The sequence below is a fragment of the Gallinula chloropus genome (genome assembly GCF_964237585.1).
Source record: "Gallinula chloropus genome assembly, chromosome: 5".
Taxonomy (NCBI): Eukaryota; Metazoa; Chordata; class Aves; order Gruiformes; family Rallidae; genus Gallinula; species Gallinula chloropus.
In genome coordinates, this window is record NC_140090.1 from 32,950,807 (window position 1) to 32,964,093 (window position 13,287).

Consider the following 13,287-nt stretch of genomic DNA (forward strand, 5'->3'; position numbering starts at 1 on the left):
TGGAATCATCGAATGACACAATCTTACCTGCAAGGAGGACCGACTGAACTCCTGACTCCACACAGGGCCGGCCAAATCAGAGCGTGGCACTGAGCACATGGTCCAGATGCTTCTTGCCCTCAGCCCAGCTGGGTGCTGTGACCCCTTCCGTGGGGAGCCTGTGCCAGCACCCGACCCCCCCTCTCAGTACAGAACCTCTACCTGACATCCAGCCTGAACATCCCCTGGAACAGATTCATGCTGTTTCCTCGGATTCTGGCATCCCCAAAGCCTTCTAAAGAACATAGAATCACCTGGGTTGGAAGAGACCTTTAAGATCACCAAGTCCAACCACAGCCTAACCCTGCCTAGTCCACCTCTAGACCACGTCCCCAAGCACAACATCTACGCTTCTTTTAAATAGCTCCAGGGATGGTGACTTCACCACCTCCACTGTAGAGTGGCAAAGTATCCCCTCAGCCTCCTTTTCTCAAGATTAAAAAGCCCCAGCTCCCTTAGCTGCTCCTCATACCACTTGTGCTCCAGACCCTTCACCAGGTTCATTACCCTTCTCTCAACGCTCTCCAGCACCTCAACATCCTTCTTGAAGTGAGGTAGCTGGGGATGTGGGGATGGAGCCGGGCCACCCATGCTGGTCTGGTTTCCTCCTAGGACTTGCATGGCCCTGCCTGGTGCAGGCTAGGGCTTATACTGGCAATGGGAAGGCAAACACAGAGGAGCCTGCCTGATACTCAGAGGAGACCAGCTCCATCTCTGACACAAGCTAGGTGTTCACAGCTGCCTTCCACATGCTGCCAAGCCTAGACTGACCCAGCTGCCATCGCATCTGCTGCCAGGGCTGACTCTCATTGCAGTCTGCTCCGATCACGCTCGTCATGCCAAGAAGGCCATAGAGCCACAGGCAGCACTCGTGCTGACACAGGATCCCTCCATCCAGCACAGCCCCTCTCCTCCCTCCCCTGGCCTTTGGGTAAGAGCTTCTTACTTAGCTTCTTACCCAAATTCAAAGTTCTCACTCCTTGTATGGATGACTGTGTGTGAGAGGCAAGAAGCTCCTATCTTGCACTCCCTTGAACTTGGCAAAGTTTAACTCGTCAAGGGAGCCCAGCCAGATAACCAAGCCAATTGAGAGAGCTGCTGGCACACTCACAACCACTGATAAACGCATCTAAAGTACTGATTAACTTCACCCGTCCTGGGCTTGCCTTTGCACTCACTCTGTTAAAGGTGCTGAGAAGTTTGGATGCCAAATTCACCTTCCTGCAGAGGGGAGGGGAAAGCAGGACATTGCCCTACCAGCTCTCTTTTCACCTCTCTTCAGCAAAGGACGGGGTGCCATTGCAAAACATACTGCAAAAATTGGTATGAGCAAATGCTCTTTGTTAAACTGGCTATCTTTCCAATGATAATTTTAAATTGTGTCTTGTATACATCTGGAAATAACAGAGTTTAGTCACTATTTATCTTTTTTTTTTCCTTTTTTCTTTTCCTATAACAACATAGAAGACTCAGACTATTTTTTCCACTTATACCTCAAAGCTTCTCCCCTTACACTGAAGCGGAAATATTTTGTTTTCTGAAAAGTCATCCTCGAAGAAAACTGCCACTTTTCCAGTAGCTTCTCTGCACAGGAAAAAAGCTATAGGCATTGGTAAAATGGGAAAAAGAAATAAAAAGACTGATAGGAAAATGTGAAAAAAACAATATGCAATTAATTTCTTTGCATTGACCACTGTATGGAAGGGGCAGAAAGGAAGTTGTGTGTCTGAGGGACAGAGGCTGCCTGGCTCTCTAACTCAGCTGTCAGGTCAGCCCCTCTCAGCGTCTCCTGTCATTGCAGACTGTGAGATTCCTACTAGCTTGGAGGAATTGCTTCATCTGCCCTTACCCCTTATCTTGAAGGTCTGCTGTGCTGTCCTCGGAGAAGTTATCTGAACATCTGCATCTCCAACCACAATAAAATTCGTTGAAGCTGTTTTAATTTTTAACAGTGATGTTGGAGCTGTTCACAACAGATTTGCCCTCCTCAGTCCTGGCCAAGGCATAAGACAGGGCACATCAATATTATAGAGGGGAGTCCTAAGAAATCTGTTTAGCATGCTGTGAAGCTAGTTCTCCGTTGAACACCAAGGAACTCCAACAGGAACATCAGAGGAAAGGGTGGCTGCATTTGGCTTTATGAGTAAAGAAAAAAAAAAAAAAACCCAAACCAAAATCCAAACAAGTCACAAGTCAAAGCAATGAATCATTAACTAGAAGGTTGTGACAAAGTAACACAACTCAACAGATAAATCGCATTGGCTTCCTTTAAAAACATCTTCAAGCAACTGAAGGAGACAACTATTTCACAGTCCACATCGTGACCGTGGGAAGATGACTTTGAGGTTTTGTTGTGTCTGGATTTTTATCTTACTCCTTCCCAGCCTCACAGATGGAGGGAAACTCCTGGTGGTACCCATGGTGGGAAGCCACTGGCTCAGCATGCAGGCAGTGGTCGAAAAGCTCGCTGAGAGAGGACACGAAGTGGTGGTGCTTACACCAGAAATAAGCTGGCAGATGAAGATGACACAGGCATACACCGTGAAAACATACCCAGTGTCTTACACATTAGAAGAGCTGGATAATGCCTTTCGCGAGTACGTTGCCAGTCACCTGAAGGACCTGCCTTTCCCACTGAACACTCTTACACTGTACAACACCTCGGTGCACGTTTTCAACGCATTCTTCATGCAGTGTAAGGACCTGTTCAACAGCAAGGAGACCCTGCAGTACCTAAATCAAAGCAGATTCGATGCCATCCTAACAGATCCTGTTTTTATGTGCGGAGCGACACTCGCTAATTATTTTTCTCTTCCCTTTGTGTTCTTCATGAGAGGATTTCCTTGCAGCTTACACTACGAAGCACCACAGTGCCCGAACCCTCTCTCTTACATCCCGAGACTATTTACCTTCAACTCTGACCACATGACATTTTTCCAGAGAGTAGAAAATGCACTAGTTGCCCTCCTGGAGCTTGTGTACTGTAATGGCTTCTATGCGGACGCGTTAAAGCTTTCCTCTGAAGTTCTTCAGAGAGATGTATCCCTGCTAGACCTCCTGAACTCTGCTTCCATTTGGCTTCTGAGATTTGATTTTGTGTTTGAGTATGTCAGACCAGTGATGCCCAACATGGTCTTTATAGGCGGTATAAACTGTGCTCAGAGGAAACCACTGTCTAAGGTACGTTCTTTTTCATCCAGATTATACTTTTGCCAGTGAAATGCAACTATATTGTTTCTGGAATTTTAGTGGGTTTTATTTTTCATTTCACTTCTGGGAATGATTTAATTCAACCAGGTTTTGGTGGTTGTTTTTCAACAAGCTGAAATCAAGCAGAGGCAGACAACTTATTTGAATTAATGAGGATTTTCTTACCAGTCCAACAAAAAAATAAGACTTCATCCTCAGTGTGTGGATCCTATTTATCCCCCACACATGGTTTTGATTTAATTTTCAAGGAGCTCAACATCTCTTTCTTTCACCTGACCAAAAAAATTCCAAAGACCATGCTCCCAGAGTAGTCTTTTGCTTTTAACTCCAGGCTCAGCACAGTCAGTTAATTTGCTTTGGTTGCATTTTCCTGACATATGGTTCCCAAACCGGCCATATATAGATATATATAGATATATATATATATATATAAAAATATATTTTTTATATATATATATATAATATATTTTTTCAGTTATTTCTGTTTGTAGATCATGGTGAAGCATAAATATAATGTTGGAATGGGAAGAATTAATCTAAACTCATGTATTTAGACTGGTACAGAACTCAGCTAAGCCTTCACACCTATTTCTTGACATTTGCTGTTACTAGAATTGTTCTGCAGGTTGGGTTTTTTTTTTTAATGCTAATCTAGAAATTCAAAATCTATTTTGACAGTTACTGTATCATCTCTAAAACAATTAATAGCAGTAGACATTTTTTTCCAGGCTCAGAGCAGGACAGAAATCTCTTTCCTATGAAGTTACCCCCTCACTTCTGAATTGTGCTCACATAATATCACTGCACAGTTGCAATACGGTATCTTTCAGGTGAAGGGGTGTGTTTTTTCCTCTCTTCTTTTCAGATTTCTTTTATACTCTTTGACCTGACTATGCAGAGTTCACTGAACATAATAAAGAGTAAGGCAAATAAAGAATAACATTATCAATTAGCATGATATTATAAATAAGGCATTCTCATACATTAGGCTCAGGAGAGTGGTAGTTCCTACCTTGAGATTTAAGAGGCAAATTCTTGCTGGCTGTATGACCTATGCCTTTACTTCCTGCACCTTGAAGGTCTTAGAACTGCAAACAGTTTGTAGCTTGCTACAAGGATAGAGACATCCTGCCCCGATTTTATACACCTGGCCTCTACTGTCTTCATGCTAACATTTGTCATTTGGGGGAAATAACACATTCCAAACTTCATGTGCCTTCAGCCCGCCTTTTCTAACTACATTTTCTACAGAGAGCAGAAGAATTCCTCCTACTCCACTTTGAGCAGCGCCCAGCAACAAGGCAATCACATTGTAGAGTACAAACAAACGTGAAGCGAGTCATAGAGGAGGAAAAAACCCCTACCCTACCTATCCATACACCGTAGTAAACCCTGGGTTGATTATTACTGTTCAGAAATATAATCATCTGATAAGAATAGATAGCTCTGTGAAACCCAGTAGCCCATTACTCAACAGGAAACAAAACACAATAGGATCATTAGGAGAGGGAGAGATAACAAGAGATTCAAAATTATTTTATTTTTTTCACCTCAGATGAGTGTCTTAAGACACAAACCTTTCTGTTCAACCACTTGCCATGTTTTCCACAGGCAGAAAAATCAGCAGCTTCCTGCTGCATCTCGTGTGATGCCGTGAAGCGCCTGATGGCATCAGGGTGCTGAGGGGCTTCTGCAGAACTGGTCATGTGTCTGTGTCTTGTCCAGCACAAGAGCTGGGAATTAAATCCCATGTTCCCTGTCCCTCCTGAGCCGTAAGCATTGTCCACGGTCTGCATTCTTTCCCATGAGACAGCAGGACTGAGCCCGAGGGAACAAAACCCGCACTTATTAAGTAAGATAACTACACAAGCTGCCTCAGGCTGGGTTTCTCCTGTCCCTGCTTTGCACAGGCATCTGCCTCAGAGGCAATTACATATTCATTAACAGACACATAAATCCAGTTGCCAAGTCATAGAATCATTATGGTTGCAAAAGACCTTCAAGATCATCAAGTCCAACCATCAGCACTACACCACCGGAACCTCTAAAGCATCTTCTGAATCACCACATCTACCCACTTCTTGAACAGCTCCAGGGACAGTGACTCCACCACTTCAGTGGGCAGCCTGTTCCAATGCTTCACCACTCTTTTGGTGAAGTCCTGATGTGCCTGGAGATTTAATACAAGGCTCACTAGAAATCAGACCTAGTATCTTGGCTGAGCAGAGGTCCTGTGCCAGCTTGCCAGCTCATCCCCTGATGACACCAGAAGGACTCGAATGCTGGCACAGTAAGTGGTCCTTCATTAAGGGGAACATCCTCAATGAAATCAGACTTTGAGTCCTGATGCCCTTTGACGAACATCTTGTCTTTAGTCAAAGTTAATGCAAAGTTGTTTTTTTGGGCAGCTTGTAAAAACAAAGTTTGTACAATTTGATCAAAGTAAAGTACAGAGATGTAAGCTATAGCAACCGTTCAAAGGTGTTCCTGGTGAGCTTTGGGTGGGTTTTGTCTTGCTTTGGTTTTAACCTAAAACACCCATCACTTGTTTAAACAACTGGTTAACTTATTAACATTTAAGTTAAGTAGGATTTAAGTAGGTAGTTAAGTAAAGAAGTAGTATAACTGAATACAGACCCTATGATTTGTCCCTTCAGAACAAGGATTAAGAAAATAGGTCCTGTTCTGGAACTCTCTTGCCAGAACCAGCAACATCTGGGAGGCTCTGTTAAGGAGACTGTCTAATTGGTCCTTTCAATTCCACTTTAATTGCCTGTTTCAAAGACTTTGGTAAGAAGCCAGAGCATACAATAAGTGGTATCAAAGGGCATATACATACCTGGCACACAGCAACACACTCAGAAAGCCTGCACAATCACTTTGTGTAACCTCAGAAGGGATCCTGTCACATCTACCAGTACTGTTAATTTGCTAACATGGGTAGCTAAGATTAATATGGCTATAGGGGAGCTCATAGCTTTCAGTGCTGAAGCAGTAGTCATCACCATACATGAACCGACTGTTCAGCTGCCTCAAAGTGCAGTGATGAAATACACAACAGCAGGCAAGGAAAAGCAGGGCTGATTTTGGAAAAGAAAGTTGAAACGCCCTGCACTGTGCATCTGTTCATCTCACTGTCCTCTTCAAGTCTGCTCTTGTCCACATCCCTGTGCCTCCCAGATTTAGAAGAGGAAATACTGAAGGAGGCTGCAATACATGGTTCTTTTGACAAAATTTCCCTCAGATCAAATGGAACAGCTGCCTCAGTTTCCCTTTCCATGGGAAGCTTGCCTTCTCTTTAAATTACAACTACTTCTGTAACATGAGTCTGAAGACATTGTATGTGACAGAAGTCTATGCTCAAAAAGGGTGTAAGAGCATAACATTTACAAGTATCAAATATATATTGCCCTGCAAAAGTTTGGAAATGCTCCAATTACAGTTACCTGAGCAGCTCCAAGTGTCATTTCTCTTTCTGTTAGAAAGCAGTCATTAATTTCAGGATCATGTAAGATGATTTTCACATGATTTCTGTTCACTGCTTTGGAAAGAGCTCCCTCAGAAGTCACAGAATCACAAGGTTGGAAAAGACCTTAAAGATCCTTGAGTCCAACCATTCCTGTTCTATGCTAAACCATATCTCTGAGCACCTCATCTACCCATCTGTTAAACACATCCACGGCTAGGGACTCAGCGCCCTCCCTGGGCAGCCTGTGCCAGGCTCTGACAACTCTACCAGGGAAAAGAACCTTTCCTTCACATCTGATCTGACCCTGCCCTGGAGCAGCTTGAGCCCATTTCCCCTTGTCCCATCTCCTGTCCCCTGGCTGAAGACACCATCGCCCACCTCTCTGCACCCTCCTGGCAGGTCAGTGTAGGTCGTGAGAAGGTCTCTCCTCAGCCTCCTCTTCTCCAGGCTGAACACCCCCAGCTCCCTCAGCTGCTCCTCAGAGGATTTGCCCTCTATCCCATTTCCCAGCCTGGCTGCCCTTCTCTGGACGTGCTCCAGGACCTCCATGTCCTTCTTATGGTGAGGGGCCCAGAACTGGACCCAGCACTCGAGGTGCAGCCTCACCAATGCCGAGTACACGGGTACAATCACCTCCCTAGACCTATCGGCTGCCTCTAGCTACTGCAAAGACTCTGAGTGTTACTTTCCAACTTGCAGTCAACATATCATCAGTTTTACATGTTGTTTTTCATCTGAAGTCAGCTAGCCAAACTATCTACTGTCTTATCCTGGGTGGATGAATGCCAGTATGTCTCCATCAGTATGTACAATACATGGGGAGACTCAGGCAAGTTCACGTTGGCAGCTACCAACCTGCATTTTATTGTACGCTTTTTGCCTGACACTGTTTAGCATGAAAAGAGAAGGGGAAAAAAAAGTGGTTTCAGTTACAGAAGGATTCCTTCATGTATAAACCCAATCCATCATCCAAAAACCCAGGAAATCAAATGACATCACTATTCATGCATTTGAGCAACCTGTTTCTGCTTATAAGACCCCAGAGCATAAAGGGGTGAAGAATCTCATCCAACAAGAGGAAATCAAATCCAGGCTGCCTCAAATTTGGTTTTAGTTCTAGTTTTAGTGCTGCTCTTACAAGTAGTTGTGCGGTATTCTTTTGCTACCCTCTTCCGTCAGTGCCACTAAGTGTTTACTGCTCGGGTTAGAAGAAATCCACACATCACAGCAGTCCAACACGGAGATACATTGTTTGAGAGTTGTAGTACTTTTTACAGCTGAAGCAATCATAGGGTGAGGGGTATGGATACCTGCACCCAAACCCCTCAACACAGTCACAGCTCAAGGTCCAAGCAGTCTCAACCCTTCACCGCAGCACCCCTCACCAGCTTAAAGAGATACCCTGGAGTAACCCACACCAGCCTTATGGTGAGAGATACTCCTAGAAGGAAATCTGCAGTCACCCCAGCTTCAGCTTTGTTTAACGTAAAATTTCTGCCCTCTGGTATCAAGTGAGGATGGTTTTCCTCACAGATGCCAGGAGCTGGCATGAGATACTCACTCCTTGAGACCTCTGTTCCTCAAACTGCTCCACAAGGCTTCTCTGCACATGCAGGAGGATTGGTAAAGAGCACCACACCTTTCAAACCTGACAGGGGTCCAGGTGCCCTTTGCTACAGGAAAATGAATGACAAACACTTGCTAATGGGTGCAAGCTGGAGCACAGGAAGTTCCATGTAAATGTCAGGAGAAACTTTTTACCTGTGAGGGTGACGGAGCCTTAGAACAGGCTGTCCAGAGAAGCTGTGGAGTCTCCTTCTCTGGAGACATTCAAACCTGCCTGGATGCGTTCCTGTGTGATTTAGTCTGGGTGACCCTGCTCTGGCAGGGGGGTTGGACTAGATGATCTTTCAAGGTCCCTTCCAACTCCTAACGTTCTGTGATTCTGTAAACATACCACATCATTCTGAAAAATGAGCCAGTTTGTTAATTTTCTGAATAATAATTATCCCGCGGACACCTGACCTCAGCTGATTCTATGCTAACCTAAGAACTTTGACTGTTCTTTGTCTGTTTTCTGTTTACCTCTATTTATTTTGATATATTACATATACTTTTTAAACTCTGTCCTTCCTGTTGCTGCCCCTACTTTTCAACGATTTTTACTCCCATGGTCTGGTACAAAAAGTAGGGAGTCTTTTGAGTCTGGAAGAAAGTGTGGCCATACCAGCAGGAGATTTGTGGTCAAATAGAGACTGAAAGATGAACTTTGTATTGGCTGTTCTCCATGTCTAAAGGTGGTTCCTCCATGTCAGCATGACGGTGTGGAGTTATACAGTGGTGCTACCACATCTTGGGGGTTTGCTGAGGCACACCCCAGTACCTCAGACTGTAAGGGTTTGTTTCTTTGTACTGAAGATGCTGGAAATCGCCCCACTGCTTATAAAGGAAAAGAGCAAGCAAAACTGCTGATGAGTTTTGCATCAGCTCTTTCCTTCCTGAGGACCTCTCCCTTAGTACCACCTAAAAGACTTTGGTCTGGCATTGCTTTTACTTGCATAAAGAGAAAACTTTCCTCCAGCAAAGCTCCGAGCGACTCTGTTCACTGCAGGTTTCCAGGGAATAGCAGCACAATGCCAGCAAACAAAGGGTCACACCACCTGATTAGAGCTTTCTTTGGAAACCCAAGCTGGGGTGTTACTACCTCTCTAAGGAAACATGAACCCTAGGGCCAGCTTGTGCCCTCCTGTAGATTCAAACCCATAGGTTCAACTACCAAATTCCTGGCTAATTTAATTAAGCAAAGATCTCCTCATCAAAATGAGGCTGCTACTCAGAAGGAAACAGCAAAGAGGAAAGGCAAGTTTGCAGCTCTGTCAGGGCTTAGTAGCTGAAGAGGTCCAGGAGAAATCTATATGTGGTTGCTTATGTTACCACCTGTAACTCTGAAAGGAGAGCTCAGAAGACTAGTTTGCTTGTTGGGCTTTTCTCTGTGTGTGTTATCAGTGGGATCAGTAAAAGATACCATACCTCCTCCTAACTTTTGTCTTGCTTATAATATATAAAATGAACTTTCAGGACAGTAACCAAAGACCAAGGCTCCTTCTTTGTGTCCCAAAAGATCTACACTAGCCTCTTTTCATTTCATTTGCCTTGAACCCATCATTTAGATTTTTGTTGTGATTTGGTTTTGGGGTTTTTTTGGGTTTATTTTGCCTAGTACCATAAGGATAAAAATTATTGTTCTTCTCAGATTTGGGATTGCACATCCTGGTACATCCTGGTAGCTGTGATGTATTCATAGGACATGCATGTTTGACGCCTTCCATGATGTTGGAATTTACCATCAGCCTACTTTACCATCTGCGTACTCGCTAGGTCTTCTCAGTTAGGCTAGTCTATAAAACAAATGATGTTTCAATTTTCATTCATTCTGCTGGGTGTAAAGGTTGCCTTTTGAATGCAAAATGACGCTTAATTTCTCACTTGGTACTTAATAAGCCAATTGTATTAGCCACAATTATTATTACAAGATGACATCCCTGGTCTTCTTAGTTTCATGAAGAAAGGCATGTGCTGACCTACATCCAAGCTTAAAAATTAACAAAAAGTACAAAGGGGAAATCTTCTTTTCAAGAACAGTGTGCTCCCCTTCCCTGTTATACAAGCAATTGCAATACTGAAGGATAACAACAACCATATTGGGAAGTTAAACATTTCTTTCTGTGGTCAATAAGTTCCCTGCAGAAAGGTTAAAGTTTGTATGGACCTTCATGTAAAGGTATTGAGTGCCTCCTCCAGAGCAGAGCTCTTCACTTTAGTTCGACCGAAATGGCTCTTCCGTGTCAGTGTCTTTACCAACAGGCTTGGATATTTCTTCTTCTGTCATCATTAATTGTTGCTGAAGGTGGAAGGATCCTGGTGATACCTCAGGATGGAAGTCACTGGCTCAGCATGCGCCCAGTGGTGGAGAAACTCCAGCAAAATGGACATGAAGTTGTTGTGCTTGTACCGTCAACGAGTTTGCATATGAAGCCCAAGAAGCCTCAGAACTATACAGTGAAAGTATACCCAATACCTTACGCAGAGGACCACTTAGATGTTGTGCTCAAGTCATTCATTAACGCTCATTTTATTGAGCAATCTGTTTTGAATATTATTATTACAATGTATCAAAGCATGATAGAAATCATCAAGTTCTTTTTCACCAACTGTAAGAGCCTTCTGCACAACGAAGACCTAATGCAGTATCTGCAAGAGAGCAAGTTTGACGTGGTGTTCACGGATCCAATTCTGATGTGTGGACCAATAATTGCTGAGCATCTTTCAGTTCCTTCTGTCTACTTTTTGCGGGGATTTCCTTGTGGCATGGATTCTGAAGCTACCCAATGCCCAAACCCTCCTTCCTATGTCCCCAGACTCTTTCTTAACCATTCAGATAGCATGACATTTTCTCAACGCGTGAAGAACGTGCTGGTCCGTATGCTGGAGTTCATTTACTGTAAGCCTCTATTCGCCCAATTTGAAGAACTTGCATATGAGATTCTTCAGAAGAAAGTGACAGCTACAGACCTCCTAAGCCATGGATCTATTTGGCTAATGAGATATGACTTTGTGTTTGAGTTCCCGAGACCAGTGATGCCAAACATGGTTCTTATTGGAGGGATAAACTGTCATCAGAAGCAAAAACTGTCTCAGGTATAAAATTTTACTTTGTTTTTGATTGAAAATGAAAGAACATAAATATTCAAGCGTCCTTACATCAAAACCTAACTGACAACTACTTGGTGTTTAGAGATAGAAAGCTAAGCAGGTTAGGTTGGTGGTTGGGCTTGAGGATCTGAATGGTCCCTTCCAATCAAGATAATTCTGTGATTCTAATGAGAAATCCTGCATGATGCAGAAAATGTTATTTCCTAGTATCCGGCATTCAGATTGTAAGGTATCCTGGAAACCCTAAAGCCTGGACCACGATGATGATCAGAGGACTGGAGCACCTGCCCTACAAAGAGAGGCTGAGGGAGCTGGGCTTGTTCAGCCTGGAGAAGAGAAGGCTCCGGGGGGACCTCATTGCAGCCTTCCAGTCCCTGAAGGAAGCTTATAAGCAGGAGGGGATTCAACTTTTTAAAAGGATAGACAATGGCAGGACAAGGGGGAATGGATTAAAACTAAAGGAAGGAAGGTTTAGATTAGATATTAGGGGGAAGTTTTTTACAGAAAGAGTGGTGAGGTGCTGCAACAGGCTGCCCAGAGAAGTAGTGGATGCCCCGTCCCTGGAGGTGTTCAAGGCCAGGTTGGATGGGGCCCTGGACAACCTGGTGTAGATCCAGGCCTGAGGTTGGTGGCCCTGCCTGTGGCAGGGGGGTTGGAGCTCTGTGATCCTTGGGGTCCCTTCTAACCCAGACCAGTCTATGATTCTACAATTCTTATCAGATAGGAGAACTGAAGTGACACATACCTTTCATGTGAACAATAAGATCTTTTGTTCAACTGGAGCTCACCAGAATTTTGGTGACTTGCAAACTTTGCTTTTCAGTGGAAGCCAGACTTGTTAGCTTCCCTTAATCTAATTTTCTTATGCCATGGCCATCTCTGTATAAGCTGTTCCAGCAACCAAAGCCAGTCTCAGAGGACTCGGCAACGTTGCTCTGAAAGAGTAGCCTGCAGTCTGCTCTCTGTCAAGGTGTCAGAATCTATCTGCAAAAAGAAAGCCTTTATAAATTGTATCTTCCCATTCTTTTATAGGTTATTTAATTAGGTTTTAAGACTTTCTGAGCATAGATGACTTCTGTAAATTCACATTCAGGTTTTTGGGTCTCTGAATCAAGTGCAGCATGTTTTATAGCAGATCAGAAGCAGGAAAGGGATATTCAAGTATTGTAAATTGTGTGTACCCCTGAAACCATGTAGAAGACATAATATCCTCCCCTTAATATCCTCCCCTTTTGTCCAGATATGTATGTTCAGTGCTTGTGGTGGAAGTGGCAGAGCCAATCCTCTTACCACCACAGTGTGTAGCACCACTTGGTACACTTGAATTGGCTATGTGTGTTTGAAGGAAGGAAAAGGAGGTCAAAGCTTTCCCACCAGTCTTGAAAATCACTGCAATATCAATGTAGAGCCATGAATGCCTTGGAGGAGCAAGTATCCCAAAGGCACCTGCCCTGCCACCTACTTACCCACTTTTATGGTGAGACGTTATCACTGACATTTAAAACCCTGAGAGTTTACAACCAAGAAGGATCCAGATCCACAGAGTTCATGAACTGTTTCAATCATGAACTGAGCTGACATTGGCCAGGAACCCCCTGAGTTCATGAATTAGAAACATGTTGTTGGTTTGTTATCTGAGGTACAACGGTGAACTGCTGTTTCGCAACTTAGTTTTATACCCAAAAGGATAAGAGGTTAGATGAAGTTACATGTAGAAATTCTGAAAGATGTTCTGTTGGCTACTTATTATCAAAAAAATGCACGCTTGCATCAGTGAAAAAAAAAAAGACTTTGTTGTTTGCAGATGTACCAACTGGCTTTAGTTATTAAATTTAAAAAAAAAAAAAAGGAAAAAA

At 43.7% G+C, this 13,287-nt stretch overlaps 1 protein-coding gene across 2 annotated transcripts in view; it reads left to right on the forward strand.

Moving 5' to 3' along the window:
• Positions 1 to 2,373: 2,373 nt before the first annotated feature.
• Positions 2,374 to 13,287, forward strand: part of LOC311192823 (UDP-glucuronosyltransferase 1A1-like) — a gene marked incomplete at its 5' end in the record, with an annotated part of 36,744 nt that continues 25,830 nt past the window's right edge. Inside the window, one exon of one of the 2 annotated variants that reach the window (XM_084265418.1) lies at positions 2,374 to 3,219. In XM_084265418.1, the coding sequence (XP_084121544.1) occupies positions 2,374 to 3,219 (846 nt within the window). Of the gene's footprint in view, positions 3,220 to 10,549; positions 11,417 to 13,287 lie in introns of those variants that run through there. The other variant, XM_084265417.1, reaches the window with a different exon arrangement.